This window comes from Ochotona princeps, chromosome 8 (assembly GCF_030435755.1).
Source record: "Ochotona princeps isolate mOchPri1 chromosome 8, mOchPri1.hap1, whole genome shotgun sequence".
Lineage (NCBI taxonomy): Eukaryota > Metazoa > Chordata > Mammalia > Lagomorpha > Ochotonidae > Ochotona > Ochotona princeps.
In genome coordinates this window covers 81,168,027-81,194,848 of record NC_080839.1, presented here as the reverse complement: position 1 = coordinate 81,194,848, position 26,822 = coordinate 81,168,027, and the positions used below count along the sequence as shown (strand labels likewise).

The 26,822-nt window shown below is 50.5% G+C and overlaps 1 protein-coding gene across 2 annotated transcripts in view; it reads left to right on the top strand.

Moving 5' to 3' along the window:
• Window positions 1-26,822, top strand: part of DCDC2C (doublecortin domain containing 2C) — a 78,879-nt gene that overhangs the window by 24,162 nt on the left and 27,895 nt on the right. For both annotated transcript variants that reach the window (XM_058667438.1, XM_058667437.1), the window contains exons 5-9: window positions 4,441-4,578; window positions 4,792-4,834; window positions 7,622-7,748; window positions 10,022-10,122; window positions 22,358-22,426. In XM_058667438.1, coding sequence (XP_058523421.1) covers window positions 4,441-4,578; window positions 4,792-4,834; window positions 7,622-7,748; window positions 10,022-10,122; window positions 22,358-22,426 — 478 coding nt within the window. The remainder of the gene's footprint in view (window positions 1-4,440; window positions 4,579-4,791; window positions 4,835-7,621; window positions 7,749-10,021; window positions 10,123-22,357; window positions 22,427-26,822) is intronic.

Genomic DNA, 26,822 nt, shown 5'->3' with positions numbered 1-26,822 from the left:
CGAGGAGGCCCAGACATGGGCACCCTCCTCCAGCTGGCTCTTTGCTGCTGCAGGTGACGGGTGAGGGCCAGTTGCCAGCTGTGCCTTCTCTGATGTTGTGGACCTGGTTTCCGTGTCTCTGTGGCCTCTCTAAGTTGGTGCATTGTTTTCAGCACTCACATTTGATCTCCTGTCCCTGGAGGCTGTTTTTCAACTTCACCTTGGTGGGTGGCTGCCTGTGAGGGGCGTGATGCTGCAAAGATGGTGTGTGGTGAAACATGAGGGAGGACAGGGTGGCAAATAGACCAAAGCCTGGAGTTCCCGTGAACCCAGAACGAAGACTTTTGCCTGAGAGCTGGGGAGGGGCAGCAGGGCAGCAGGGCTGAGGGGCTTCCTGGACTGTGTGCCACAGAGCAGAGGTGGGAGGGGGCAGGTAAACTGGATAGCCCCGTCGGGGGGGGGGCTTGGACCTGGAGTTTGCCTGTTCAGGTGAACCTGAAGGAAGCTGACAGGCTGCTGCTGTAAAGGCGGAGGCATCCGTGCGGTGACAGCGGTGGTGTGGGGACCGGGGTTCCTAGGAGCAGCCCAGGGCAAGCGCGAGTCTGAGGAAATATGGGGTCGTGGTGTGGGGCTGCGTGGCAGAGGGCCGCGTTTGATCAGGGACACTGTGGTGCAAAGCAAAACTTGTGTCTTGTTTCTTCTTGTGCCCATGGGCTCCCTCAAGGAAGAGGGAGACAGTGTGACTTACAGCTGTGGTTGTGCAGTGGCAGTGAAAGCTGGCATGTTCGCTTGGAAGACAGAGCTGATGCTTTCCCAGTGAGAGTGGGAGGCACAGTGGATGTGAGCCACGCAGAGAAGGCAGAGGGCCTGTGAGAGTCAGGGCCGAGGTTGTCCGGCCGAGGCCGGGAGAGTTTTCAGTGCTTCTTCCGCAGGCAGGGCAGAGCGGGAGAGGCTGGAAACACTGGTGGACTTCCTTTGTCGTGGTGAAGGGAAGGATCCTCCTGGGCAAGCCGCACTGGGGATATGCACTGTTGGGAGGGAAGGCACCGGAACAGCAGGGTGATGTCTCCGATCCGCTGCACTCAAATGTCTTGTTTGCAGTGACCTTTAGGACAGTGCAGAACTTGGAAGCAGCAGCGAAGGTTAGATATTAGAAATGTGAACCTGGAAAGAGTGAGACAAAAATCACCCAAGAGCCTCTTAACTAATGGGTGTTGTCTGTGAATGGTGGCTGTGGCTCATGTTCAACAGACACCTGAGGGCTTGTTTTTGCCTCCCCAACATTTATCAGCTGTTGGATATAAGTAACACGACTCCATGGAGGGTCCTTTTGTATTTCTGTGAAGATCGCTTGGAAGAGGGTAGAAAGACCTATACTACCTATTTACTTATTTGAAAGGGAGTGGGGAGAGAGAGAGAAACAGAGAGAAATGAATCTCCCATGCACTGGCTTACTCCTCAAATGCCCACAACAACTTCTGGGTGAAGCCGGGAGCCCAGACCTCCATCTGGGCAGAAATGCAGGCACTTGGGCCGCCTTGCTCAGCTTTTCCAGGTGTGTTCCCAAAGAGCTGGATCTGTAGCAGGACGGTTGGGACCTAAAGCAGCCCTCCGGTGTGGGAGGCCGGCAGCGGGAGCAGAGGCTTACCCAGCTGAAGCCGATGCTGACCCTGCCCAGCAGCCTGCATTCTCGGGAGTTTGGGTTTTGAGTGGGATGTGCCTCCACCAGAGGGCTCTGAGGCAGGGAACACTGTGTGACCTGCTGTGTGAGGTGAGATGGGACAGCGGTGAACCAGGAAACCTGCGGGAGGCTCTTCTGGGTAGCCCAGGCGAGAGACCTTGGCGCCTTGGTTGAAGGAGGCCACCTTCTGCATCCGTTGTAAAGGTCTGTCGACGCTAGAAAACTTACTTGGGTTGAACATTTGATAGAGCAGTAAGGACATTCTTTGGGACACCTGCTTCCCATGTCCATATCCATTGTTTCATTTATGCTAATGTATACTCCAGGCACATCCATGTTCACATGCTCATGTCTGCTACGCTCACACATCTAACATGTGGACATGGGCTACGGACTCATGTTTCAAGTGTCCCCGTATGTAACCTGCCCACATGCATGTTCCTGTATGTACAGTTCTCTGTGTCTGCAGCCGATGAGCTTCTGTCGACCCTGTGCCACCTTGTGCACTTCAGAAGGGAGCTCTGGGAGGACAGTGGACCCAGGCTGTAGGAGAAACGTGCCAAGTGGTTTACTCTGTCATGTGGGCTTTGGCCCCTCTGGCTGGAACACAGGGGTGAGTTGTAGCTTAGCCCAGCTCAGGGGGCACACCCTGCAACCTACTCTGGGGAATCTGAAGTCCTTGCTTTGCTAATTGTATCTGTCCTCCAGTGAAAAGAACAGTTAGCTTCTTGAAAATGAACCAACAGCCATGCAACCCGGTGACACTGGGCTCACAACTTCCTGCTGTGTGGTGGGAAGCCAAGGCTTTGGCCCCTGCTGGGACACTGCCATGGGCTGCGCCTCTTCCACCTGTCCCCTCCTCATCAAGCTGTCCATCCTGCTGGTTCCCTTTCCTGCGCTTCTCCCAGGAACCAAAACGAAGCTGACTTGCTTCAGACACATGACAAGTCTGCTTGCCGGCAGGGACACCCTGACTGCCTGTCTGGGCCTCCGTCTTCCGGGGATGCCCACTTCAGCCTGTCTCTCAGCTGCTTTGTCTCCCTCGTTCTGCAGCAGCTGTGCTGTCAGGTGTGAGCTAGACCTCGCATCCTGGGTGTTCATGAGTATGCTTTCATTGAGTTTAGTTTTGTTAAAAGCCGACGTCAGCTGTGCCAACGTGTTTGCCAGTCATGACGTCACACGATCCTTGCAGCACCTTCTGGTTCTGTCTGTCTTTTATTTACCCACCACCTCTCCAAGGCTGCAGCTGTGGTCCTGTCGGGGCCTCGGAAGCCTGTGGGGGGATGTAACTGTACCTGTGCTCTTCACACTTGAGGGGCAGATTTGCTAGTTCCGAAGGTCTTTTCTTCAGACTTTGAAAATGTCTCCCCATGGGTTTTTGCGTTCCGTGTTGTGGTTGGGTCTGAGGCCACTCTGGTTCTTGTCCCTTGCGCTCTGTCTCTGTAGAATCTTCTGAAATGTGTGTACCGTGTCCATGGTGTGTCTGAGGGAAGTTTCCTGGAGCCACTCTTCTTGGCCAGCTGTGGACTCTTCATCTGAGATCTTCCTTTAATTTTGTGAAATTTGTCTATTTTAGCATGAGTTTTCCCGTTTTCACTTGTTTGAACTCGCACTGAGGGTCAGCACGTGGACGGTGCCCCTCTCCTTGCCTTGGTTTCCAGCTCGCCTGCCCTCCATTGCTCCTTCCTTACTCCACGTTCCTTTGCTCCCTCCTTTCCCTCACTGATTTTTCCTTCCTTCCTCTCTAGTTTTTTCTCTGGTGTGCGTGTGTGTGCGTGTGTGTGTGCGTGTGGGGGTTCCGTCACCATCCCCCACACAACAGCCAGTGTACAGCCACTGTGCACAGCTCTTGTCCATGGTGCATGGAAATCTTGGGTCACTTGCGGTCAAGCAGTGATCAAGTCCTCCCCCCGCAGCCTACCTGCACCCACACGCTCTGCCAGTACCTCACCCTCAGTGCCAACAGCTGCAGGCGCTAGTGTCTAGCTTCCTGCCCAAGTCCCTCCAGTGTCCCTGGAGACTGTGTCTCGTTTTCATAAGGGACGGTCACACCTCCCTCCCACCCCTACTGCAGATTCTCTATTCTTTGCTAATTCTGCCTTTGGGTTTGATCTTTCTTCCTTGGGATTCTGGCACTGTCCATCTCTTTGCATTTGGTTCTTATACTGTTTTGTGTAATTTATGACTTTCCTATTCCCATATTTTCAATACATGCCTCCTGTATTATTCTAATGAGTAATAGGTGGTCAGTGTTGAGTTGAATCCTTTCTTAAGAAATCGTGAGTGAATGAATATTTCCCCAAACCAGTGCCGAATAAGGAGCAGGCTGACAGGAGGATTCTGGTGCATGCAGAGTTGTGTTATTAGCTAATAAATGTTGGTTTGTCTTCCAAGTATTGTTATATCATTACACGCCAACTTATATTATTTTTAGCTGTTATTAAAATTAGCTGAAGACCAACCAAACGCTTACCAAGTCTGAGAACCTCTGAGCACTTGCACATAATTAAAAATATACTTTAATTAAAAACGTAAGGAAAGCAAATCTAACCCTGAAAGAGCAGCTCCCATTGGCTTTGCAGGGTTCATCTGGGTTCTGCTTGCTTGAAACCCTGCTTTTGCAATGGTCTACGTGCCCTTCAGATCCCACAGAGAACGCAATAGTCAAATGCTTCTTGGTCGCACACAGAACACAGCAGCCCATGTGCTGGTCTGGTCACCAAATAAAAGCTCTGGGCCACTCTTCTTGCCCTCCATCTCTCCCACTTCCTTTCTTACAGGTTATTTACCCTGAATGGAAGTCTGTTGAACAATTCCAAGGACTTACAAGACAATCATTTTTATGTTGCTGTGGGACTCGAGACCTTCAAGCATTTTGCTTACTGGAAGTCCCCGAGAGTTCCCAGTGAAGTGCAACGGTGAGTGTGCTTTGTGCCCACGCTTGCCCACGAGAGGAGCTGGAGAGCCCCTGCCCTGGTGCTTGGTGTGCTTCTGGAAGCACCTGTCTGCCCTGGACAGCAAGCTGCCCAGTGTGCACCCGGGTCTCTTGTCAAACCACGGCGGCAGCAGCATCTTCATGAGGATGGGTTTGGTCTGAGCTCTGCCGCCTCTAGCTGTCTTTTGTTTTTCAGAAGTTACATGGACGCTGAAAAACACCCACAGAGAAAGAAAAAGGTATGTTCTCATTAAAAAAGGGAAATGGGCGCTATAACTGAGTCTGGGCTCATGCCCTTGTCCGAGTGAAGTGTTGGGTGTGGCCCTGAGACTCAGTGTGTAAAAGGCAGAATGTCTTAAACTGAGTATAACACTACAACTGTGTATGATCCAACCTGCAGGTGTCATAGACTGGGTGATTTTTTCTCTTTCAGATGGAATTCAGATTTGGTGTCTTTTGTAGCTTTGCTGCGATGCCCGCTGTTTAGGAGGCTGTGGTGTCCCACTTCCTGAGTCGCCCACCAACCTTCTTGTTGAGGTTCATGTGGGTTAAGCCTCATGCACCACCCATGTTTAGGGCAGGAGAGTAGGCAGCAGCGTATCTGCATGTCCTGTAGGGGGTGCTGTTGGAGGGCACAGGACGCTGTCCTGGGGAGAACTGGGCAGCTGACTGTAAGGGCCATGTCCCCATGGAGGGATGGGAAGACTCTGAGTCCCAGGTCTGGCAGCTCGGAGGGCATGCTCGGGCACGTCTCCAGCCAGGGACGCACGGCCTCCAGCACATTGTGTGGAAATAGCAGGCAAGGCAGACTTCTGGGTTTTACGTAGAACAGACCAATACTGTGCTGTGCTCTTTTAAAATGCCCACATCCTCAAAAGACAAAGGAAGTGGGAGGAGCTGCTCCAGGTCAAAGGAGACCGAGAGGCCTGATGTCCATGTAGCTCCTTGATTGAGTCCCCAGCTGGGTGAAAAATGCAGTAAAACACACTTTTTGGAGAATGACTGTGTCGCAATGTGGACAATTAGAGAAGAGTCACATCACAGAGAACTTCCTGTCCTGTGATGAAACACTGTCACACAGGTGATGGGTCCACATGGATTTAACATGCAAAGAGACTCAGCCTGCAGACGCTGTCCCTAGGTCCTCCTTGTGTGAGCTTGCAGGTGCTCACCACTCATTCTGCTCTCCTCCTGCTCAGCTTGTTCAGTTGGCAAAGATGCTTCGAGCCGCCCTTCTGCTTGCTCAGCTGATGGCAAGTGCATGTGGAGCACCTGCTGCTTGTTTTGCCTGGGGACGCAGTGGTCAGAATGCGTGAAGGTGCTGTAGGATGAGCCCGAGGGACTTGCAAGGTGAGGGTAGGCCTCAGATTTAACAGGAAGAAGGTGAGGAAGAGTGTCCAGTTGGAAGGCTGTGGGTAGGAAGGCAGGGTGGTGTGCAAACAGGAAGCAGAGAAGAGAGGCAGGACTTGGCGCAAAAGGGCACTGCGCCGAGCCAAGGCTGACAGCCCCTGCAGCTTTCGGGATGGTGGAGGTGAACAGATGTGCTGGCCACGTTCACTCGTTTGACAGAGGGGTTCTGAGCACCCAATCCGTGCCAGGCTCGCTCTTGGCCTTCATAGTGAACGCATAGACAGTTAAACCCCGCATTTTCTCCTCGCGAGTGTTCTCGTGTCCTGGTGATGATAGAGAAGTGGCTGACTTCAAAGGAGTGAATCTGTCAGTTATGGGGATGCTGTGAGTGCAGGTGGGGAAGGGAGTGGCTGTTGGGAGTGGCTGTCAGCGGTCACCCAGGAGGATGTGTTGGAGTTCCCAGCCCCCCATCTCAGGGGCATGTGCTTGGGAAGAGGGCGAGTGAGGTGTAACCTGAGTGAGTGGCAGTGCCCAGCCCTCCACAGGCCAGAGTGGGGGCAGCCTCTTTACCTGTTGAAGATTCAGGCGACAGGAGTTGCTGTCAAGGTGTGGGTGGTCCTTGCTGGTGTCATGGCTGCTTTTGGTCATGGCTTCATCCTTATCCTTTGAACACTGTTTTAGATATGATCAGACACAGATATGCGATCTCCAGCTTAGTGGCCGTAGCTTGCAGAATGGACAGCAGCAAGCAGATGTGGGTAAGGTGACTGACAGGAACCACCTAGGTGATCAGCATCCCGCCCCTCCTCCCAGATCCAGGTCTCAAGCATTCTGTCGATTTCTGTTTCTGAAACCAGTTCTGCTCAGGTTGCTTTTTCTATACCTGTGAACACCATTTCAGCTCGCAGGGAATTCCTTAAAACAGGTGGAGACATTCTGTGTGCCCTGTTGTGTAAGGTTGGAGGGTGACGTTCAGGCTTTGCTTTCCACAAGGAATCCAGAAACCTGGTAGCTTGTGTCATTCATGATGTGTGCATGATATAGGTGGCTGTTTTTAGTCTGACTTTCTTAAGTCACATAGTGTGAGAAAAATACCTATTTATGTCCCTTCACCTGGATTCAGTTCCAAGCACTCCTGATGGAAAAGAGGAGACGCTGAAGAAGACAGATTGCATTGTAGAGACAGTTTGTGGGATGAGATTGGGCTGCCAAGGCTGACTCCGACTGTCCTCTGTGATTGAGTGCTGCTTTGGCGAGATGCTGTGGTATCTAGAGAAGCGGAGTTCCCCTTCCTGAAGCCCAGGGGTGATCTTTGTTGGGGAAGCTGTCTGCTTGCTTGGAGACACAGGCGAACAGCCCTGCAGTGGCTGCCGACAGCACTCCATGTGGCTGGCAAAGCTGTGTGTCTGCTGGGCTGGCTCATGCATTTCCTGGGTCAGGGGTCAGGCTAGAAGCCAGCCCACTCCCTCTGCCCTGGTTGGGAGGGCCAGAACTCTCCTTGCCTCTTCACACAGGGTCTAGAGGGGCAGGGAGCTCCTGGTGAGGCTGTCAGGAGGTGCCTACTCTGCCGCCATGGACCCAGCAAGGCCTGCACTTACCCTGACCCCACGTGGGGACGACATGTGGGCCGCCGGAGCCCCTGCGCCTAACAGGCTTTGTGGTTTCATGTCTCTTAGGTGGATCCCAAAGTGAAAGAACCTCCTAAACAAGAGAGCCTCCCCCCCAGAACTCAGGATTCTGTTTATTATGCCAAAGAAGGAAGGAAGGAAGCCCTGGTAGAACCTTTGGTCCAAACAGGTGCAGGTAACGTGAAATTACACTGTGCTGTAGACAACAGAGTACTCCTGGTCTGAGGACATGTGTGCACATACATGTATCTACATGCATATGTGCATGCACACACTTATGTACTCACATGCTTACATGCATATACGCATACATGCACAGGTTCACATACACACATGCACGCACACACAGTATTTACACACACGCATACACATGTTTGTATACACACACATGTACACACTGTGCATGTATATATACACATGCTTATATGCATGCACACATACATACATGTACACGTTGTGTATGCATACATACACACATGTTTGTATATATGCACATGTACATGTACACAATGTGTATGTACATATATACATGCTTGCATGTATACACATGTACACACTGTATGCACACACATGCTTGTATGTTTGCACATGTACACACATGTACATATGCACAAATACTTGTATTCACACACATGTACATACATATACACTGTGTACACATATATACATGCTTGCATATATACACATGTACATACATGTACACACCATGCATGTATATATGTACATACATGCATGTGTATGTATGTGTGTTTCAGATTTTAACATTGGATGGTTTCTGACTTTAACTGGTTGATCTGTTGAAATGTTCAGTTTGTAGCTTGACTCCCAGTGCTGGAGTCGAGCAGATTTTCCCCAGGGCCCTGGGAGTCAGTTGTCATCTGTGTGTAATCAGGGTGGGCGCATACAGAGCAAGCAGCAAGGGAGAGGTGTGAGAGTGAGCTCCCCTAGGGGTCCTGGGTGAGAGTGAGCTCCCCTGGGCACCCCGAGTGGGAGAGACTTTGGGAAGAGAAGCCTTCAGAGCTGGCTGTACGAGAGTGCCTTGTGTGTGACAAAGGCCATTGCCTGTGGACTTGACTCCTTCCCAGTGCCAGGCTCAGAAAGAGGCCCTCTCCATGGTGCCCCGTTGGCGCACATGAGAGTGGCTCAGCGAGACCGCAGCTGCCCTGTGGCCAACAAGCACAGAGGAAGAGCCCAGGACAGAAGTACGCCCTGTCCAGACTTCTCGGCAGCTCTGGACCTTCTCTGATTTTAGCTTCTTGTTAACGTTGGCTCTGAGGGACACAGAGCTGGAGAGCATGGAACACTGACCTTCTGGTTCTCTCCACACATGCCTCCAAATGACCGGGCCTGGGCCAGGGCTGAACCTGGGAGCTGGGACCCCGATCCAGCTCTTCTGGGGGCCAATCAGTGAGCCATCCCTGACGCCTCCTGGGTGTATGCTGACAGGAAGCTGGAGGCAGGAACGGGAGTTGGGAGTGAAGCCCAGGCTGTTGGATAGATGGTGGGCGCCATACCCGTAACCATGCTCCTGGAAACCATCTTTCTTAGAGGTTCTTCTGCCATGGATTCTGTGCCCTCCACCATCTCAGGTTTTCTCCTCTTTGTTTCTACCTCTAAACTTTGGAGTTCAAAGGCCAGCAGTGGTTTGCACTGTGTAACCGGGGGCGGTCCTTCTCTTGCAGGAGTCTCTGTCTGATGATTTCTCTGGGAGGGAGGGCGCAGCGTAGAGGACGAGGGCTCACCTCATAGCAGGAAGGTTACTCTTTTCGCCTTCTGCTGCCCTCTCCCACCATGGGAAAACGTACCCTCCAGCACAGGGCTGGGGGTGATTCTCCTGGGGCTGAGGACCAGGGAGAGGCACGGACAAGGACTCAGCTGCTGAAGGATGAGATGGGCCTGTGAACGGGGCTTCCCATTTGGGAGAACCGAGCCAGTCAGGGACTGTTTCTGCCTTTTCAGATGCTGGAGGAACTGTCTGGGCCACTTGGCCCACTATGCATGCAATCAGGGTGAGGATGGACTCCTTAGGGACCTCAGCTTTTTCTAAGCATTTAATGCGTGTGATTGTAATGCCAAGTGGAACAGCCGGGGGCTGAGTGTGTCACAGTGCATACAGCAGTGCCTGTTGGACCTCTGCTTTTCAGTGTGTTTTGAAGTCACCAAGCTGTGTCTCCTTAAATCCCATTTTGTGACTTAGCTGACTCCAGTGGTGGGTGGTTTGTGCAGGGGACACCCCATCTGCAGTGTCCAGGGCCTTTATACAGACAGCTGAATGTGGGCCGAGCTGACCACCATTGTGGAAGCAGTAACCAGGGCCCAGCGGCCAAGGAGGGAGAGATGGCATGACGCCTGGGGCCCCTGGGCCAGTTGACCTGTCTGATGACATGGGAAGCTCAGGGAATACTGAGTGCTGGGACTTTGGTCAGCTTCCCCCGTGTTTCCCTGCAGAAGGTGATGTGTACAGAGCACAGACGCCGACCAAGGACTCCCAGGGAGTGCTGCAGGTCAAGGAGGACGTGGACGTGCCGGTGGAGGTGCCTGTGGACCAGGTGGGTAGTGAGGGCTGGCCTCGCCTCCCACCACCCCCTTCTTCCTGCATCATCAACCCTACCCATATCCGCCTCATTCTCACCCCTCCCCATTTAGTCCTTGTTCACCCCGAGCGTCCTGTGGTCCCCCATTAGCTGCTCATTCAGGCCTTGCTCACCCCAAGTGTCCTGTGGCCCCCCGTTAGCTGCTGCTCACCCTCAGACCTGTCTGCCTGCTTCTTTCCTGCAGGCTCTTCTTCCCCAGGGCCTCTGTAACACCCGTCACATGTGAGAGTGTGAGCTTGGTGCTGTCATTCCCTGGTGTTTACCTCGCTCTCCACCCCTGCCCTGCCACAAGGTCTACCCCACAGTCCTGTCTGCAGCAGAACTCCTGGATGCGGCCTTTCATACCATTGGGGACTGACTGGGAATGAGTGCTGTCAGAGGATGAGGTGCTGGTGAAACCCACAGGCACCATCTCCCTCTGCCTGGCCTCAGGGAGGAGAGGGGTTTAAAAAGGGTCCAGGGGAAGGAGGGAGGTCGATGAGGTGGGAGAGGGGGTCGTGGAAGGGCCTGCTGAGATGAAGGTCTGCAGGCCAGTGACCAGCGAGGTGACGGGGAAATGGGCTGCAAAGCAGGGGCCTGGTTTGCGGTGCAGGGGGAGGGATGCTCAGGACACAGCAGGCAGCAGCCATGTGCTGGTGGGTTCTGTGCCCAGAGAGAGACTTGCAGGCTTGGGAGCTCGCCAGGCTTGGCCTACCAGTGTCCGGAAGTGTCTGGAGCCAGGCTTCCTCCATGCCCCTGCACAGGGAGTGAAATTGTTGGTGACTAAAAGGACATTTCCAACAGTTGGTTTTGAGAAGAGAACCTGTGTTGTGCAAAGGGTCGTGCTCACAAGTCTGTCGTGCTGCCGTTGAAGTGTCTCCCAACAATGTAGGAGATTATCAGCCAGTTTGCCATGAGTCCATCCTTGTACTGCATGCACAGAGACGTACTTCTCTCTGTTTCCACCTATGAACGTAATGAATTTCTGCTACACTTAATGGCTGAGTAGTATTCCATGGAGTAAATATACCACTTTCTTTATCTATTCTTCTTTAGATGGGCACCTGGATTGTTTCCATATCTTTGCTATTGTAAATTGTGCTGCTGTAAATACAGGTTTCTGAAGCTTGTTGTAAATCCTGGATATTAGTCCTGTATCGGTTGTGTAGTGTGCAAAGTCTTTCTTCCATTTTGTTGGCTGCTTCTTCACTTTGTTAATTATTTCCTTTGCTGTACAGAAGCTTTTTAGTTTGATGTAGTCCCTTTGTTTATTTTGGCTTTGATTGCCTTTGCTTTGGGTGACTTTTCTAAGAAGTCTTTCCCAATCTCTGTATCTTGTAGAGTGCTTCCTATGTTTTCCTCTAATAGTTTGATGGTTTCTGGATGTAGACTTAGGTCCTTGAACCATTTAGAGTTGATTTTTGTATAAGGTGACAGGTCTTGCTTCTTAATTCTGCAAACTGCTATTTTTGTAGATTCTGGAGATGTGTTGTTAATCATTTGTTTGGTGTTTTTCCAGTCTCCGACTGTTTGCCCTTTAGCCGTACTCTGCTGTACCCCGTACGTGTTGTCATCTTTGTTTCCAGGAACGTTTCCATTTCCCTCTTCTACGACCTACTGTTCAGGCAGGGCCACAGTGTTTTGTCTCCGTGTATTTGCACAATTTTCAGATTCACTTCAGTTGTTAATTTCCAGCTTCCTCAAAGTGTGGTCAGAAAAGATAACAAGGTACAATCTCATCTTTTTTGAGTTTGTTGAAACTTGCTCTATGACCCAGCATATGGTCTGTCCCAGAGAAAGTTCCGCAGGTCGATGAAGAGAATGCGCACTCTGTGTCTGAGATGAAATATTCTGTAGATTCCAGTTAAACCCATTTCACCCATAGTAGAGATTAGCTGTGGTGTTTGTTTTTTGTTTAGTTGATAGTAATTAATTAACTAATTTTGATTGATCAAAATATGGCATTGAAGTCCCCTGTTATTATTGTATTGGAGTTGATGGCTCGATTTAGATCCAGTGACATTTGTTTTAATAGTCATGTGCCCTGGCATTGGGTGCAGGTGTGTTAATTACAGTCGCGTCTTCCTGTTGGATGCATCGCTTAGTCATTGTGCAGTGCCCTGCTTTATCTCTTTTGACAGTTTTTCTTTTGTGTAAAAAATTTGTCTGATACTAGAATTTTTTTGTCTGCTACTTATATTTTTTCTTTCCATTAGCATGGAATCTCTTTCTCTCTTTTCAATTTTAGTGTGTGTTGGTTGATGTGTTTCCTGCATGCTGCAAATAGATGGGCCTTGTTTTTTTTTGGTACATTCTGCCAGTCTGTGTCATTTAATTGGAGAATTTAGGCCCAGGATGTGCTGGTGTGCAGTGACCTGCCCTGGCAGCTTCCCGCAGATCTGCCTGCTGCCCCTGTACTTGTAGTAGGAGGCGCTGCCTGCGCGTTCCGCCCCAATGCTTCTCTGCATGTAGCACATCTGTAAGTGTTATTTGTAAGACGAGACAAGCGGCGACAAGTTCTTTCAACTACTATTTTGGAAGGTCTTCGTTTCACCTTCATTTATAAATAAGAATTTTTGTGGGTGCAGTATTCTGGGCCGGCAGCTTCTTCCTTTCCAGGCTTGGAGTATGCCTCTCACCCTCCTGGTCTGCGGGCTTTGTAAAGTCAGCTTTCAGTCTAACTGGAGATCCTCTGAAGGCATCTCTCTCATTACACTGTAGAAACTCTGTATTTCACTGTTGAGAATTTGACTTTGATGTGTCAAGGTCTCTGTGCTTCTTGCACTTTCCTGCTGTCCTGCAGGGTTGTGGTTTGTCTCCTGTTCCTCGGTTACCTTCCTATTGCCAGAATCAGCGTGTCTGTTCCTTATTCAACTGTCTTAGATCTCACTTCCTGCTGTATTTTCTAAATTAAGAGTTATCTTATGAATCCTTTCCCTTAATGTGACAAAAAGGTAAGAAAAATATTTTGTTTTTTTTCTAAAAACCAAAAGGAACACTTTAAAACATTTTATTATACATTTGAGAGCTTATAATAAAGAAATCAGCAATTTTAGGTAATGATTTTTAAAATTCATTTATTTGAAATGCACACACACACACACACACACACACACTCTGATATTGTGTCTACCACAGTAGGGCGAGGTTAAAGCCATGAGTCCAGAATTCTGTCCTCTCTGTTTGGATAGAAGTTTCCAGCTGCTTGAGCTGCCTCCTGGGTGTGTATTAGCAGAAAGCTGTGTTGGAAATGAAGCTGGAATTGGAACCAGGCACTTTCAGGATGTGGGTAAACCAAGCACAATATGTTTTTAAAAAGATTTATTTATTTTCTTTGAAAAGCAAAGCTACATATATGTAGTGGGAGAGACAGAGGTCCTTTGTCTGCTAGTTCTCTCTCCAAATGGTTGCGATGTCCAACCATTTGGACGTTGGGCTAGAACCTCATCTGGGTTTCCAGTTGGGTTCAGGGAACCAAGAACTTGGGCTATTGTTTGTTGCTTTTCCAGGCCATTAACAAGTAGCTTAATTGGTAATGGATCAGCCAGGACATGATCTGGTATCCATATGGGATTCTCGGGTCACAGGTGGCTGCTTAATGCCAGCCAACTAAGCAGCATTTTTTTTTTTTTAGTTCTTATTTTGAATTTTGAATTTTATGGTATAATTCCATTGAGTCTGGGATTCCCTGCCCCTGACAAATTTCTACTCCAACTGATTTTCCCAATGTATACATATTGTTACAAAGATATGGGCCTTCATAAGGAGTTATAATTCCATCAGGCTGTTATTTAAGTGTTCCCTAACATTGTTGGTACAATGTCCAGCATCCCCTTGTCTACACATTTCCAACAGTTTCACTGGGAGTCCATCTTTGATTTGGAAGTAGGGATGTATATTGCATTGTATCTCACATCTGGATGTGGTAGTCTCTATGACTCCATCACTATACATTCCCTTAAATGAGAAGCCATGAAACAATTCAACAACAGGTAGGAAGTCAAGACAACAACAACACCACCAACAAAAAGTGATAGCACCATGGAATCAAAAAACACACCACTGAATAACTGATGCATGGGTAAGAAAACACAAAAATCTGATTTGCATGATGGTTTCCTTATATTAGAGAGAAAATATGTTATCTGTCCTTTGGGGATTGACTTATTTCACTGAGCAGAATGGTCTTTAGTTGGGACCACCTAGTTGCAAATGGTAATATTTCATTCTTTTTAATGGCTGAGTAATATTCCACAGAGTAGTTGTATCAGTTTCTTTATCCACTTCTCTTTGGATGCGCATCTGGATTGATCCATGTCTTTGCTATTGCAGATTGTGCTGCTGCAAAGACAGCATTTCAGGTCCCCTTCTCATATGCAGTTTTCATTTCTTTAGTGTGTATTCCCAGGAGTGGGATAGCTGGGTCATAAGGCAGGTTTATTTGCAATTCTTGTGGCATCTTAACCATTGTGGCCAAGACCATTCTTAGTTACTTTCATGAAATATTCTTGCTGTTGATATATTCTGTATTCTGGGTGGTAGATGAGCATGACGGTCACACATTTTTAAAAAAGATTTGTTTATTTTTATTGGGAAGTCAGATACACAGAGAGGAGGAGAGACAGAGAGGAAGATCTTCCATCCGATGGTTCACTCCCCAAGCGGCTGCAGTGGCTGGAGCTGAGCCAATCTGAAACCAGGAGCCAGGGGCTTCTTCCAGGTCTCCCACGTGGGTGCAGGGTCCCAAGGTTTTGGGCCATCCTTGATGCTGTCCCAGGCCACAGGCAGGGAACTGGATGGGAAATGGGGCCACCGGGATTAGAACCAGCTCCCATATGGGATCCTGGTACATGCAAGGCGAGGACTTTAGCCACTACGCTATTGCACCAGGCCCCATTTTTGTTTTAATTGACATAATCATTGTGTAAGTTTTCAGCATAGAAACAGTCTTATTGTAACAGATGTTATCTTTGTAACAATTTGTGTTACATATATACCAGTGTCAGCCGCTAGGGTATTTGACTTCCAGTATCTTGGAAGTCAGAGTGAATTTGCTGGTGACAGAGGAAAGAGAAGCATTCAGAGGTGACCCTTTGCACTGTGCCCTGAAGGACTATTGGAGGAAGAGCCGAGGCTGGCAAGGTGGACAGTTAGAGGGAAAGGAGAGGCTGTTTGGGAGAGCTCTGTCCAGGCATCCTAGCTGTTCCCTATGCTGGCTGGACAGGGTGATGTCTCAGTGAAGGGAACCTCTTCCAACGCCTGGTGACAGTTTTCAGCAAGGTCTGTGCCTTGAAGATGCACAGATTCCCAATGAGGACTGACTTTCTGGGCCTGCAGACTTCCCAAGGGCTTGATCTTGAGTCCCACAGTATGGTACGGTCTCATGGGCTGTGCCTCCCACAGGGCTGTGAACACTCAGTGTTGGGGGGAAGCTTCCTGCTTGGCCCTCTAAGACTTGTCTGGTTTTACTTGGTGTCTGTGTGCTGTGATCTGGTGCATGGTAGGGGCTGCTGGTGCAGAGAGCCACTGTGTGGTGTAATCAGCAGGGACATGGCACAGCCAGCTGAGCCACTGTTGCCCAGCCTGCATCCTGGATCATTGACAAGGTTCCCTGTGTTGGATCCCGTCTGGAACGCACTGCCCTCGCTGGGCTGTGGCTGCTGTGCTCGCTCTGCTGCCTTTGTGTCGGTGACCAAGACTGATTCTGTGGCTGTCATGTTTCGTGATGCTCCCCCACTACTCATATCTATATTAATATGTATGATAATTCATCTGTTCGAAGGATACTGTGAGAGTATTCTACCGGCTGGTTCACTTTCAAAATGCCTGCGATGATTGGGACTGGGCTGGGTGAAGCCAGGAGTCAGGAATTCAGTCTAGATCTCGCACATTGGAGGAAGGAAAGTCAGTTACTTTAGATTTTCCTGCAGTCTCCCAGGGCTTACACTGGTGGGAAGCTGGGATCAGGGTGCAGAGCTGGATGGAGTCCGGCACTCTAACGGGAATGTAGGTGTATTAAGCAGCACTCTAGGCACTAGACTAAATGCCCACTCCTTTCCCGGCTTCCGGAAGTCTGTTCAGGAACTTCATGCAGCTGCATTGAATGGCAAGGAGGGCCAGGAGTATGGCTGCAGAGCAAGGGCTTCGGCTGTAGTGGGGTTGGCGTCCTGGGAGTCAAAGATGGCCGCTGGTGTATGTTTTCACCTGTCCTCTGATCCCCCAAACGCTTCTCGCTTTGCCTTCCCGTTGCTTTATTAATGAGTTTCCAAAACCACACACATTATTTTAGTTACACAGTCCTTGCTCTTCAACTCTGTCACTTCGGTTCTACCAATGGCAAATACACTTGTTGCTGATTTATGTAGAGGCCAGTATGTTACCTGCCTGTATTGGGAGGTTCATATTTATATCCTGGGTATTCTGGTGGTTTTATTTATTTCAAAAATTTTATTTATTTTTATTTGAAAGTCAGGTTTACATAGAGAAAGATCTTCCATCTGATGGTTCACTCCTCAGTTGGCTACAGTGGCTGCAGCTGAGCTGATCTGAAGCCAGGAGCCAGGACCTTCTTCTGGGTCTCCCATGTGGGTGCAGGGTCCCAAGGCTTTGGGCCCCACAAGCAGGGATATGAAAGGAAAGTGGAGCAGCTGGGATATAAACCGGCACCCTATGAGTTTTTGGTGTGGGCAAGGTGAGGATGTTAGCTATTAAGCTACTGCATTGGGCCCTTCTAGTGGGTTTCAAAACTCATTCTTTGGGCTGTTACTGTGGTGTGGTACATTAAGCTTTTGCCTGACGTCGCATATGGAAAGCTCCCTGTTAATGTACCTGGGAAGGCATTCAAAGATGCTCCAGGTTCTTTGGCCGCTGCACCTGTGAGAGAGGCCTGGAAGAAGCTGCTGGTTCCTGGCTTCAGAATGGCCCAGCTCCAGTTCTTGCCGCCACTTGGTAAGTAAGCCAGCAGATGGGAGATCTTTCTCTGCCTCTCCTCCTCTCTCTGTAAATCTGCCTTTTAAATAAAAAGAAATAAATCCTTTAGACAAGCTCAATCTTGTGAACTCTTGTCATTCTGTTGATGTCTGACATTGACACATCAGAGGTGTCCAGTTGGAGAAGTGATGTAAGTGGCTTGAGTGGCCTTGGCTGTGTGCAAAGGTGGTCAAGTTTCAAGGCCATGAAACTCGTGTGTCCTGAGGTCTGAGGCCTGTGAATGTGGTCGGGCCAGCAGGCCCGCGTAGAGGGAGGGAAATGGGAGGCAAAGGGAGGGCAGGCTGGCGCTGCAGCCCTGGCTGTGCTGTGGCTTTAGAGAGGGAGGCATGTTGTGACTTTGCATGGGCAAAGCATGCTGCTTTTTTGTCCCCCGTTTCTCCCTGCTGAACTGGATGGTTTCTTTTTTGAGATTTTAATATTTAAGAAATATTTATTTTCACACTTGTGTTTCTCTTTGCTGTAGCAGCAGGTAATCTTCTGCCACCCCTCCCTCCCCTCCCCATCACTTTTATTGCCAAGCTCACTGGTAGGTTAAAGGAGCTTGGCAAGGCAGCTTTGTCAACAGGTCACTTTCATTCTCAAAATGAGGAACTTTTACACTAGTTTCCATGTTCTTTTGGTTTAAGGTTTATTTTTCTTACTGCAAAGTCAGAGTTACAGAAATAAGGGAAGAGACAGAGATCTTTAGCCCGCTGGTTCACTCCTAAATGGCTGCAGTGGCTGGAGCTGGGCCAGTCCGAAGCTGGGAGCCAGGAGCTTCTTCCAGGTCTCCCACATGAATGCAGGGGCCCAGAACCTGAGCCGCGTTCTGCTGCTTTTCCAGGCACATTAACAGGGAGCTGGATCAGAAGTGGGGCAGCTGGGACTTGAACCAGCGCCCGTGTGGGATGCTGGCACTGTAGGCAGATGACATGCTGTATCACTGACATTCACTGTAAAGGCTGAGCTAGTCAACTGCAGTGTCAAGAAAACATGTTTCAGCACCAAAGATCTGTGCAAAGAATGGCACCCACATGTGAAAGCATTGATGATGAAATGGTCTGATTTCAGGACATTTCTTGCAAAGAAATGTCTTCTTCTAGGGATAAGATGATAGTTCCTTCTGTAAATATTTTTGAAAAGTTGGAAAGAAGCCAACAATCGCAGGTCCCGTGTAGCCCAGCACTGACTTTTTAAATCCTCTTTGGGGGTGGGGGTGGGGTACTGTGCCTGAGCAGCTGTACTTTAATAGAGAAGGGCTAAACCGTGCCATTGGCTCAGTGATGGGATGCTGTGTAGACAGCACATCTTGGGGATGCCTGAGAAGCCAGGGCTGGCTCAATCACCAGCGACAGGCTCCATCCCGGAGACTCTGTGCAGATGACAGCGTACCCACAGCTGGGGTGTTCATAACAGGACACTCCTGTTAGCCTGGCAGCCCGCCTTCCAAGTGCCAGCAGCTGAGGAAGGCGGCGTCTTCATCATTGCACAGCAGAAGGTGAGAGAGGGCCTGGTGGCAGGGTGAGCCCACTTCTGTCCCAGCGTTGTCAGTCTGGTGGCCCCCGAGCTCCGGGAGGCCGTGTCTCCTGGCACCATGAGAGTGGGAAGTGCATTTCCACGTGAGTTGTGGAGGGAACAGAGAGGCTCCTAGGTTTAGTGTACAGAGAGAGCATCTGTGTTTGGAATCTCGGGTGCGGCCGGAGCTGTGCCCAGGCTGCATCTCCCAGGTGCTCCTTGTGTTTCCCTCTAGAAGGAGTGCCAAGAGTACCTTGCCAACTTGAAAAAAGCCAAAATAATTCAGACTGATTGGAGAAGGTCGTGTAACTTTGTGTGATTTGTGAATAGTCTGCTTGGAGTATGCATTACCAAGCAGGGTCCTTTCGGGTGTGTGTGGCCCCGGGGGTATCTGCTTTAATGAATGAATTTTGAACTACCACGAGCTTCTCTTTCTGTATGTGCCTTCAGCAGCAAAAGTGTAGTAGAAGGTGGAGGCCTCTGGTGAGGGAAGCTTCCAGGGTGTCGTGGGGGCACCCCACTTCTCTCCACCACCCCTCTTGCCATCCTCAGTGCCCCCGTCTTGGATCCAGGCTGTGTTCATGAGTCCGAGGATCTGGATGGCCCTTCAGGGCGTTTGAGTGCTGACCAAGCACCCAAGGACTCTTCGTAGCCTGGGCTTTCTTAACACAGCAAGAAGTCCCCCAGAAGGCTGCCTTGTCCTCCCCACCACCGCTGGGTCCTCCCCACCGCCTCTGGGCCCTCTGTCTTGTCCTCCCCACCACCTCTGGGCCCTCTGTCTTGTCCTCCCCACCACCTCTGGGTCCTCCCCACCGCCTCTGGGCCCTCTGTCTTGTCCTCCCCACCACCTCTGGGTCCTCCCCACCGCCTCTGGGCCCTCTGTCTTGTCCTCCCCACCACCTCTGGGTCCTCCCCACCGCCTCTGGGCCCTCTGTCTTGTCCTCCCCACCACCTCTGGGTCCTCCCCACCGCCTCTGGGCCCGCTGCCTTGTCCTCCCCACCACCTCTGGGTCCTCCCCACCGCCTCTGGGCCCTCTGTCTTGTCCTCCCCACCACCTCTGGGTCCTCCCCACCGCCTCTGGGCCCGCTGCTTTGTCCTCCCCACCACCTCTGGGTCCTCCCCACCGCCTCTGGGCCCTCTGTCTTGTCCTCCCCACCGCTCTGGGTCCTCCCCACCGCCTCTGGGCCCGCTGCCTTGTCCTCCCCACCACCTCTGGGTCCTCCCCACCGCCTCTGGGCCCTCTGTCTTGTCCTCCCCACCACCTCTGGGTCCTCCCCACCGCCTCTGGGCCCGCTGCCTTGTCCTCCCCACCGCTCTGGGTCCGCAGAGGGTGCAGGGTGAGTGTAGGTGGGTGGTTCTCACTGTGAGCACTTCACCACTGATGACGGTGCCCAACTGCTCCTGGGCCTTAGGTCCTGACTCCTCAGAGTCACTGTCTTGCTCCTACATTCCACCTCTCCACACTTGAGTCTTCCTGGTTTGTTAAGCCTCCCTCTGGCCTGCCTCCTGTCTTAGTGCCCTCTGTGCCCGCTGTGTGCCTAGCACGTGTGCTTACTCTCTGCGGGTAACCCTCTCCGTTCTCCTTAGTCCATTCTAACCTCTGTTCATAAAGGCATGAAACAGCTCTGGAACTCTTTGCACCAAACCTGAGGTATGAGTGTCTCTCATCACTTCCCACTGTCGCCTTCAACGTCCTTGAGATGCTTCCATCCTTTGACAAGAAACACTGGTTTCCCGACACTCCGCCTCTCCCTGTCACTCTCCCCCTGGCAGGCTGCTCACCTCCCACCTGTCTGCTAACCATCGGGGCTCAGCAGGATCAGGGTGTGGGCACCTGTTCTCCTTGGATAACGTCAAGTCCCACGTTACCATGGCATCCGTGTAAGAGGCTGTTCTTCCACCACCACCCGCTTGCCTTCCTGCATCCCAGCTGTGGTCCCACATGCGTCTGCAGCTCTCACTCTGGGCTTGTTCTGTCTTGGTGAGTGAGCGACAGCTGTCTACTCAGGGAGCTGAGAGTGACGCTCCGTGATGCCCCTGAACCGATCACCCTCAGCCCGCCCATGTCCAGCTCCTCTCAAGCTCTGTCCTGTGTCTGGGCTCTGCCCACACCTCTGCCTGTGTCCTCACCGCTTGTTCCAGGTGGTCTTGTCAACTCCTGCTTGGCTCTTGCTTTTCGCACTCTGGGGCTTGGTGGCCCCTGCTGCCGACCTTGTTCCCTCTGTTCCATCGTCTAGATCAGCGTGCTTGCTTTTCTTTTCATTGATCAACACTGTTCCGTCCTTCAGGTTTCAAATGAGCGGTCACCTACTGGGGGAGAACTTGCTGGTGTCCTGTGTTGGTTGAGTCTTCTTACATGATTCTTTTCACTCCGTGCGCCTCTTCCTGTAGTGCCTACTGCCACTGCATTCCTTGCTGGCTGTCTGATTATCTAGTTCACCCTTGTTGTCCCCTTCAGACTCTGAATTGTTTCGTGACCGTGCTTCTTTGTTCTCATAATCACTGGCATCTCCCTGTGCTGTGGGATTCGATGTGGGCATCTCCCTGCGCTGTGGGATTCAATGTGGGCATCTCCCTACACTGTGGGATTCGATGTGGGCATCTCCCTGCGCTGTGGGATTCGATGTGGGCATCTCCTTACGCTGTGGGATTCGATGTGGGCATCTCCCTGCGCTGTGGGATTCGATGTGGGCATCTCCCTGCGCTGTGGGATTCGATGTGGGCATCTCCCTACGCTGTGGGCAGGTCTCCTATTTATTTTCAGATAAACAGATGAATTGATGATCAGCATGGTATCAGTGTTTTAAATCATGTATGTTTTTGGAAAAGCTTACTGCTGTGTGGTTTGAGTGCTCCTTGAGGGTTTTCCTTTGTCACACTTGCTTGTCTGTATAAACAGTAGGAATGTAACTAGATCTGAGTTTTCAGAAAGTTGAAGGGAGTGAGGCCTGGGGGGAGCACATTTCAGCACATCTGCGTTGCCACAGGGTCCCCTCGCACGTTCTTAGGCCCACCGTGCTCTTTGCCAAGGGCAGTCCCTTCTGCTTGGTCACTCAGTGATGGTGTGTTTCTCCACTTACCTTAGCTCGGGGGTGGCTGTGCTGCCCACCTCTGCACAGCTGGTGCTCCTCAGCACAGGTTGGAAAAGCTGGTGCACAATTCCCCACTTCTTCCCTGTGTGGTGGTTGTGAAGCGGGAGGAGCAGGCTGCCACTGGCAGGTTTCTTGGACTCTCCTCAGTGTGTGCTGAACATGCCCCATGTGCACCTGGCTATGTCAGTCCATGCTGAACACGATTCTCTCTAGGAGGGAGAGGCGACCGGACGCCACCAGGATGGGTCGGCCCTCTGCCAGTGAGCTGTGCACACTGAAGCTGTGAATGCCCTCAGGGCTGTGGGCTTGTCTCCAGCACAGGGACCTGCCCCTTGGTTGGGAGCCCTGTGGGTGCCACAAGAATCAGGGAAGCACCTGTCCTCTGGTGACCATAGGTGTCAGAGCCAACTGTGCCATCCTGCCCACCTCCTAAAGGTGACCCCAACAGCTGTCTTGGGCAGGTGGCACTTTGTCAACAAAAGTGAAGATGGAAGAGTTACTGCTGCTTCAGACGGATGGCGGTCACCCCTCCCTGCCGCTGGCCACCCACACTACTTCACATGCAGTCTGATGTGCCAAGGATTGGCATAGGTTGAGTACACCTGAGTGGAAACCTGGTGTCTGTTCTGCATAGGTTCCAGCTGAAATAGTCAAGGAAGATGAAGAGACGCAAGTTACCAGTCCTGACTTCGAAGGCAATGTGGTGAGTTCATGTCATTTGGTTTTTGTGGTTGAGCATTAAGGCTCCTCTTGTCGCTGGACTGTGTGAATGGAGCTCATGTTCAAGGGCCAAAGGATCGGTGACCCAAGTTGGCTCAGACCCAAGGAAGCTCAGAGTGTTCGACAGCCAGTCTCCCTGAGCCAGTAAGTTCCTGGGCCATTTTTTTAAAATTTTATTGTAAAGTCATATACAGAGAGGAGGAGAGACAGAGAGGAACATCTCCCATTCATTGATTCACTCCCCAAGTGGCTGCAACAGCTAGAGCTACACCGATCTAAAGCCAGGAGCCTCTTCTGGGTCTTCCACGTGGGTGCAGGAGTTTGGGCCATCCTTGACTGCTTTCCCAGGCAACAAACAGGGAGGTAGATGGGAAGCGGGGCTTCTGGGATTAGAACTGGCACCATATGGGATTTTGGCACGTTCAAGGTGAGGACTTTAACCACTAGGCTACCACACCGGGGCCTCTTGGGCCGTTCTAGTGCCTTCTCATTACCTCTTCATGCAGTCGCAGACACAGATGTGGGAACGTCTTCCCAGCACATCCGTAGAGGTACTTTTAGTGGGCATCCCAGTCAGCAGTGGTGTGGGTGGATCCACTTATAAAGAGCTCTGTGTGGTGGAGTGCCAGGGTTCTGCAAGTGGCATGTGGGCTGGTGGGGCAGCCCAGTCCTAGTCCTCGTTGCTTCCCCGGCCCCAGGTGCCATTGGGGATCAGGAGGTTGTGCAGGAGGTGGGATTTACAGCCTGACCTGCAACAGGGGCTGCAGGTGCCTGTAACCCTGGGTGTAACAGCCACGGCCTTGGCAGCCACCCTTCCTGTCCTCGGACAGGAGAGGTGCATTCCCCTTGTGGCTGTCCTTGACTTCCCGCCAGGAAGGCACTGAGTCCTCAGGAAGTTAGCTCAGTTTTTTAAAAGCACCCAAGGAGCTGATGATGTGAAATGGCCAGGACTCGGGGCAATGCTTGGTCCTTGCTTCCCTGACATTGTCCACAGGTTTGCCTTGATGGCAGCTCACTGCTCTTGGCACCCACTTGGTTGGATAACATCAGACCAGGGCGAAGATGGTGACAGGAAGTGAAACTGTGGCCCAACAGTGAGAGGCGATAAAGTCCCTGGTCCCAAAACCTTGGCCAAGAGGGCAGAAGGGATGCTATTGGTTCCTTCAGAGTGGCACGTGCAATATTTATTAATTAATTAATCTATTTACTTACTACTTATTTTCATTGGAAAGGCAGAGTTAGAGAGACAGAGAGCATAATCTTCCATCTGCTGGTTCACTCCACAAATGGCTGCAGCATCTAGAGCTGAGCCTATCTGAAGCCAGGAGGCAGAAGCTTCTATCGGGTCTCCCGCACGTGGGTGTAAGGTCCCAAGCTTTGGATCACCTTCATAGGTTTTCCCTGTCGTAACCAGGGAGCTGGATGGGAATTGGAGCAGCTGGGACACTATCCAGCCACCATATGGGATGCTGGTGCTTGGAGGCAGAGGATTAGACAATTGAACCATTGCACCTGCCCCACATGCATGTTTTAATGGACATCCAGCATGGGTATTTTGGCTACATGGAGTTTATGCTGTCTTGGGTAGGCTGGTCATTGAATTTGTCATCTGTGCCTCAGGGAAGATTGCTTGTGCACATCCCCACAGACCCCTGGGAGCATTCACACACATGAGTCACTTGGTACCAGCCAGTGGCAGGTTCAGTTTCTTAGAGTGAGTCTAGATATTTCTCTAAATGCAAGTGATATTGCTAAGATGATAGCAAGCCCAAGCTCTCAGTCTTTAGATATTTGGGTTAAGAATTAAGCTTTTGGGATCAGAGAATGCTGGGCAACAACCAAACCTCCATTCTGTCACCCAAGTGCTGATCATCCACGTAGGTCTGGGGGTGTTGGAGGGAGCGGTGCCTTGTGGCAGGCCATGGCAGGCCATCTCATTCACTCCCTAAGGCAGGTGTCAATAAAAGGGAGATTTGAGAAGACAGAATGGACTGTGCAGCTGATCAGGGTCACAGGAAGGGGTGGACGTTGGATTTGAACCCAGGCTTGAATAACGCTGAGGGCTGGCACGTCCCCAGTGAGCCAGGATGCTGTGTTTAGCTTCCCAGGAGAGTCACCGTGTTGGGTCTGACAGTCTGATCCCGGTGGTTGCCTTTGCTGCCCCAGAGCTGTGCGCTCTGCCACCCGAGCGAGAGCTCCGTCAGGTCCACCTGTCCCTTCCCTGTCCTTGCTGCCAGTAGGACCTGAACAGGGTATGGTGGGTGTGAAACCCCCGAGAAGATTGCAGGTCCCTAACCTGTAGTGGCTGGCATTTAAAAAAATTATTTATTTATTTGAAAAGCAGAATAAGAGAGAGAGAGAGAGAGAGAGAGAGGAAGAGAGAGAGTGTGTCCATCTGGTAGTTTACCCTGCAAATGGCCACACCAGTTGGGTTGGTATAGGCCACAGCCAGAAGCCTGGCACCCCATGCACATCTCCCATGTGGTGGGAGAGACCATGTATTTGAGCCATCCCTTGGTGCCTTCCCAGGTGCACCAGCAGCCAGGAGGGGAACCTGTGTGAACACGGGATGCTGTGCCCTGCTGTGCCCTGGTGTTGGCCCCCACCTTTGTGTTTCAGGGCTCAGAATAGTAACAGGAGCAGTGGAGAAGGAGTGTCCAGTTAACCCTTTCTGAAGCCTAGGCCTCCGTGAGCTGTACCTGCTCTCCATAGCAACCGTCCGTGCACCTGGTCCTCATCTGCCCGTCTGTGACATCTATTGCTATGGACTGTTGAATGTTGCAGGCTTCTTCCTGCTGACCCGACTCACCTGAAGCAGATCATGAATCCTTAAGGCGCAGAGTTGTTGGGTCCGATTGTCATGTGCGTCCTTCCTAGAGTAAAGTGCTAACTGCTTTGCAAGTTTTAAGAGAACGTATATTATTGTGAGCACTATTTTAAAAATACAAGCTTACAATATTTGATTACCAACTTTTTGTCACTTTTTTGAACTTTTTATAGTAAAAACAAGAAGATATTTGAAAAACTTTATGAAGACAATTAAATTTTTTTTTTCTTCCTCGCATTGACCATCGGGATCACTTCGAAAACCCTTCACAGCAAACAAACAATCATACAAACTAAAAAAAAAACCCTAAAATAAATAGACAAACAACAGAAAGTAGAGCTTGAAATCTGACAGGAAAGAGCTGGCATGGATTGGCTCATGCCTTGCGGGGTGGGACACAAAGATTAGTCACTCCTCACCAATGGTGTTGAGGATTTTCCTGCACACCCCCCCCCCCGACAAAAAACTGTTCTGCACCTTAAATGTTGACAAATATCTTGCTAGAGTTACAAGCCAGTCTAGATTATCCCAAAATCTGCCAAGATCAACAAAATTATACTTCAACACAACAAATGGCTAAATACTAAAATGAAATAGACACGAGACAGCTGAATGGTACCTTATAGCCATTTTAAGGTATATAGCAGCCAGTGCTGTATATAAACTAAAATTGAGATGTCAATGAGCTAATCATAGGTTGTGGTTAGGACTTGTTTTTTGTTGTTACTCAAAACCATGTCAATTCCATAATATTGCAAATTGCTGTTGATGTAATATTGGGACTCTTAATTGACTGGGATGATATTCTACCAGCTCTAACTTCGGACCAGAAATGGTCTCCCCAAGAAACTGTTCAACCCATCTGGACAATAAGTAGCTGGACTCTATGCTTGGTATATGTTTGCAAGGAAAGAATCTTGATTGAATTTGAACTGTAATACTGCACCAAGGTGGAGGAATCCACCAGGGGGGAGGGGCGTGGGGAGGGGTGGGAGGATTCCCAGAGCCTATGAAACTGTCACATAATGCTAAATATTAATAAAAATATAAAAAAATAAAAAAAACAAAAAATATGTTTCTTCTGGTGCAAAAATTTTGAGGCATGAGGATTTTTGAGAAGTTCAAGGGGAAAGTGTGTTATGGACAAACTGCACAAGTTTCCGAATTTTTGCACTAAAAAACTCATATTTTAGTTTGACTTTCCCTGAACTTTCAGAAGTGCCTTTACATGTAAATGTAAACTTCGCACCTTTCATCATTTCTGAATGTGTGATGTGGAGCTGTCACCAGTAGCTGGGTCCCAGTGCTCCTTAGTCCTCCAGCAGGGTCGGGTCCCAGTGCTCCTTAGTCCTCCAGCAGGGTCGGGTCCCAGTGCTCCTAAGGCCTCCAGCAGGGTCGGGTCCCAGTGCTCCTAAGGCCTCCAGCAGGGTCGGGTCCCAGTGCTCCTAAGGCCTCCAGCAGGGTCGGGTCCCAGTGCTCCTAAGGCCTCCAGCAGGGTCGGGTCCCAGTGCTCCTTAGTCCTCCAGCAGGGTCGGGTCCCAGTGCTCCTAAG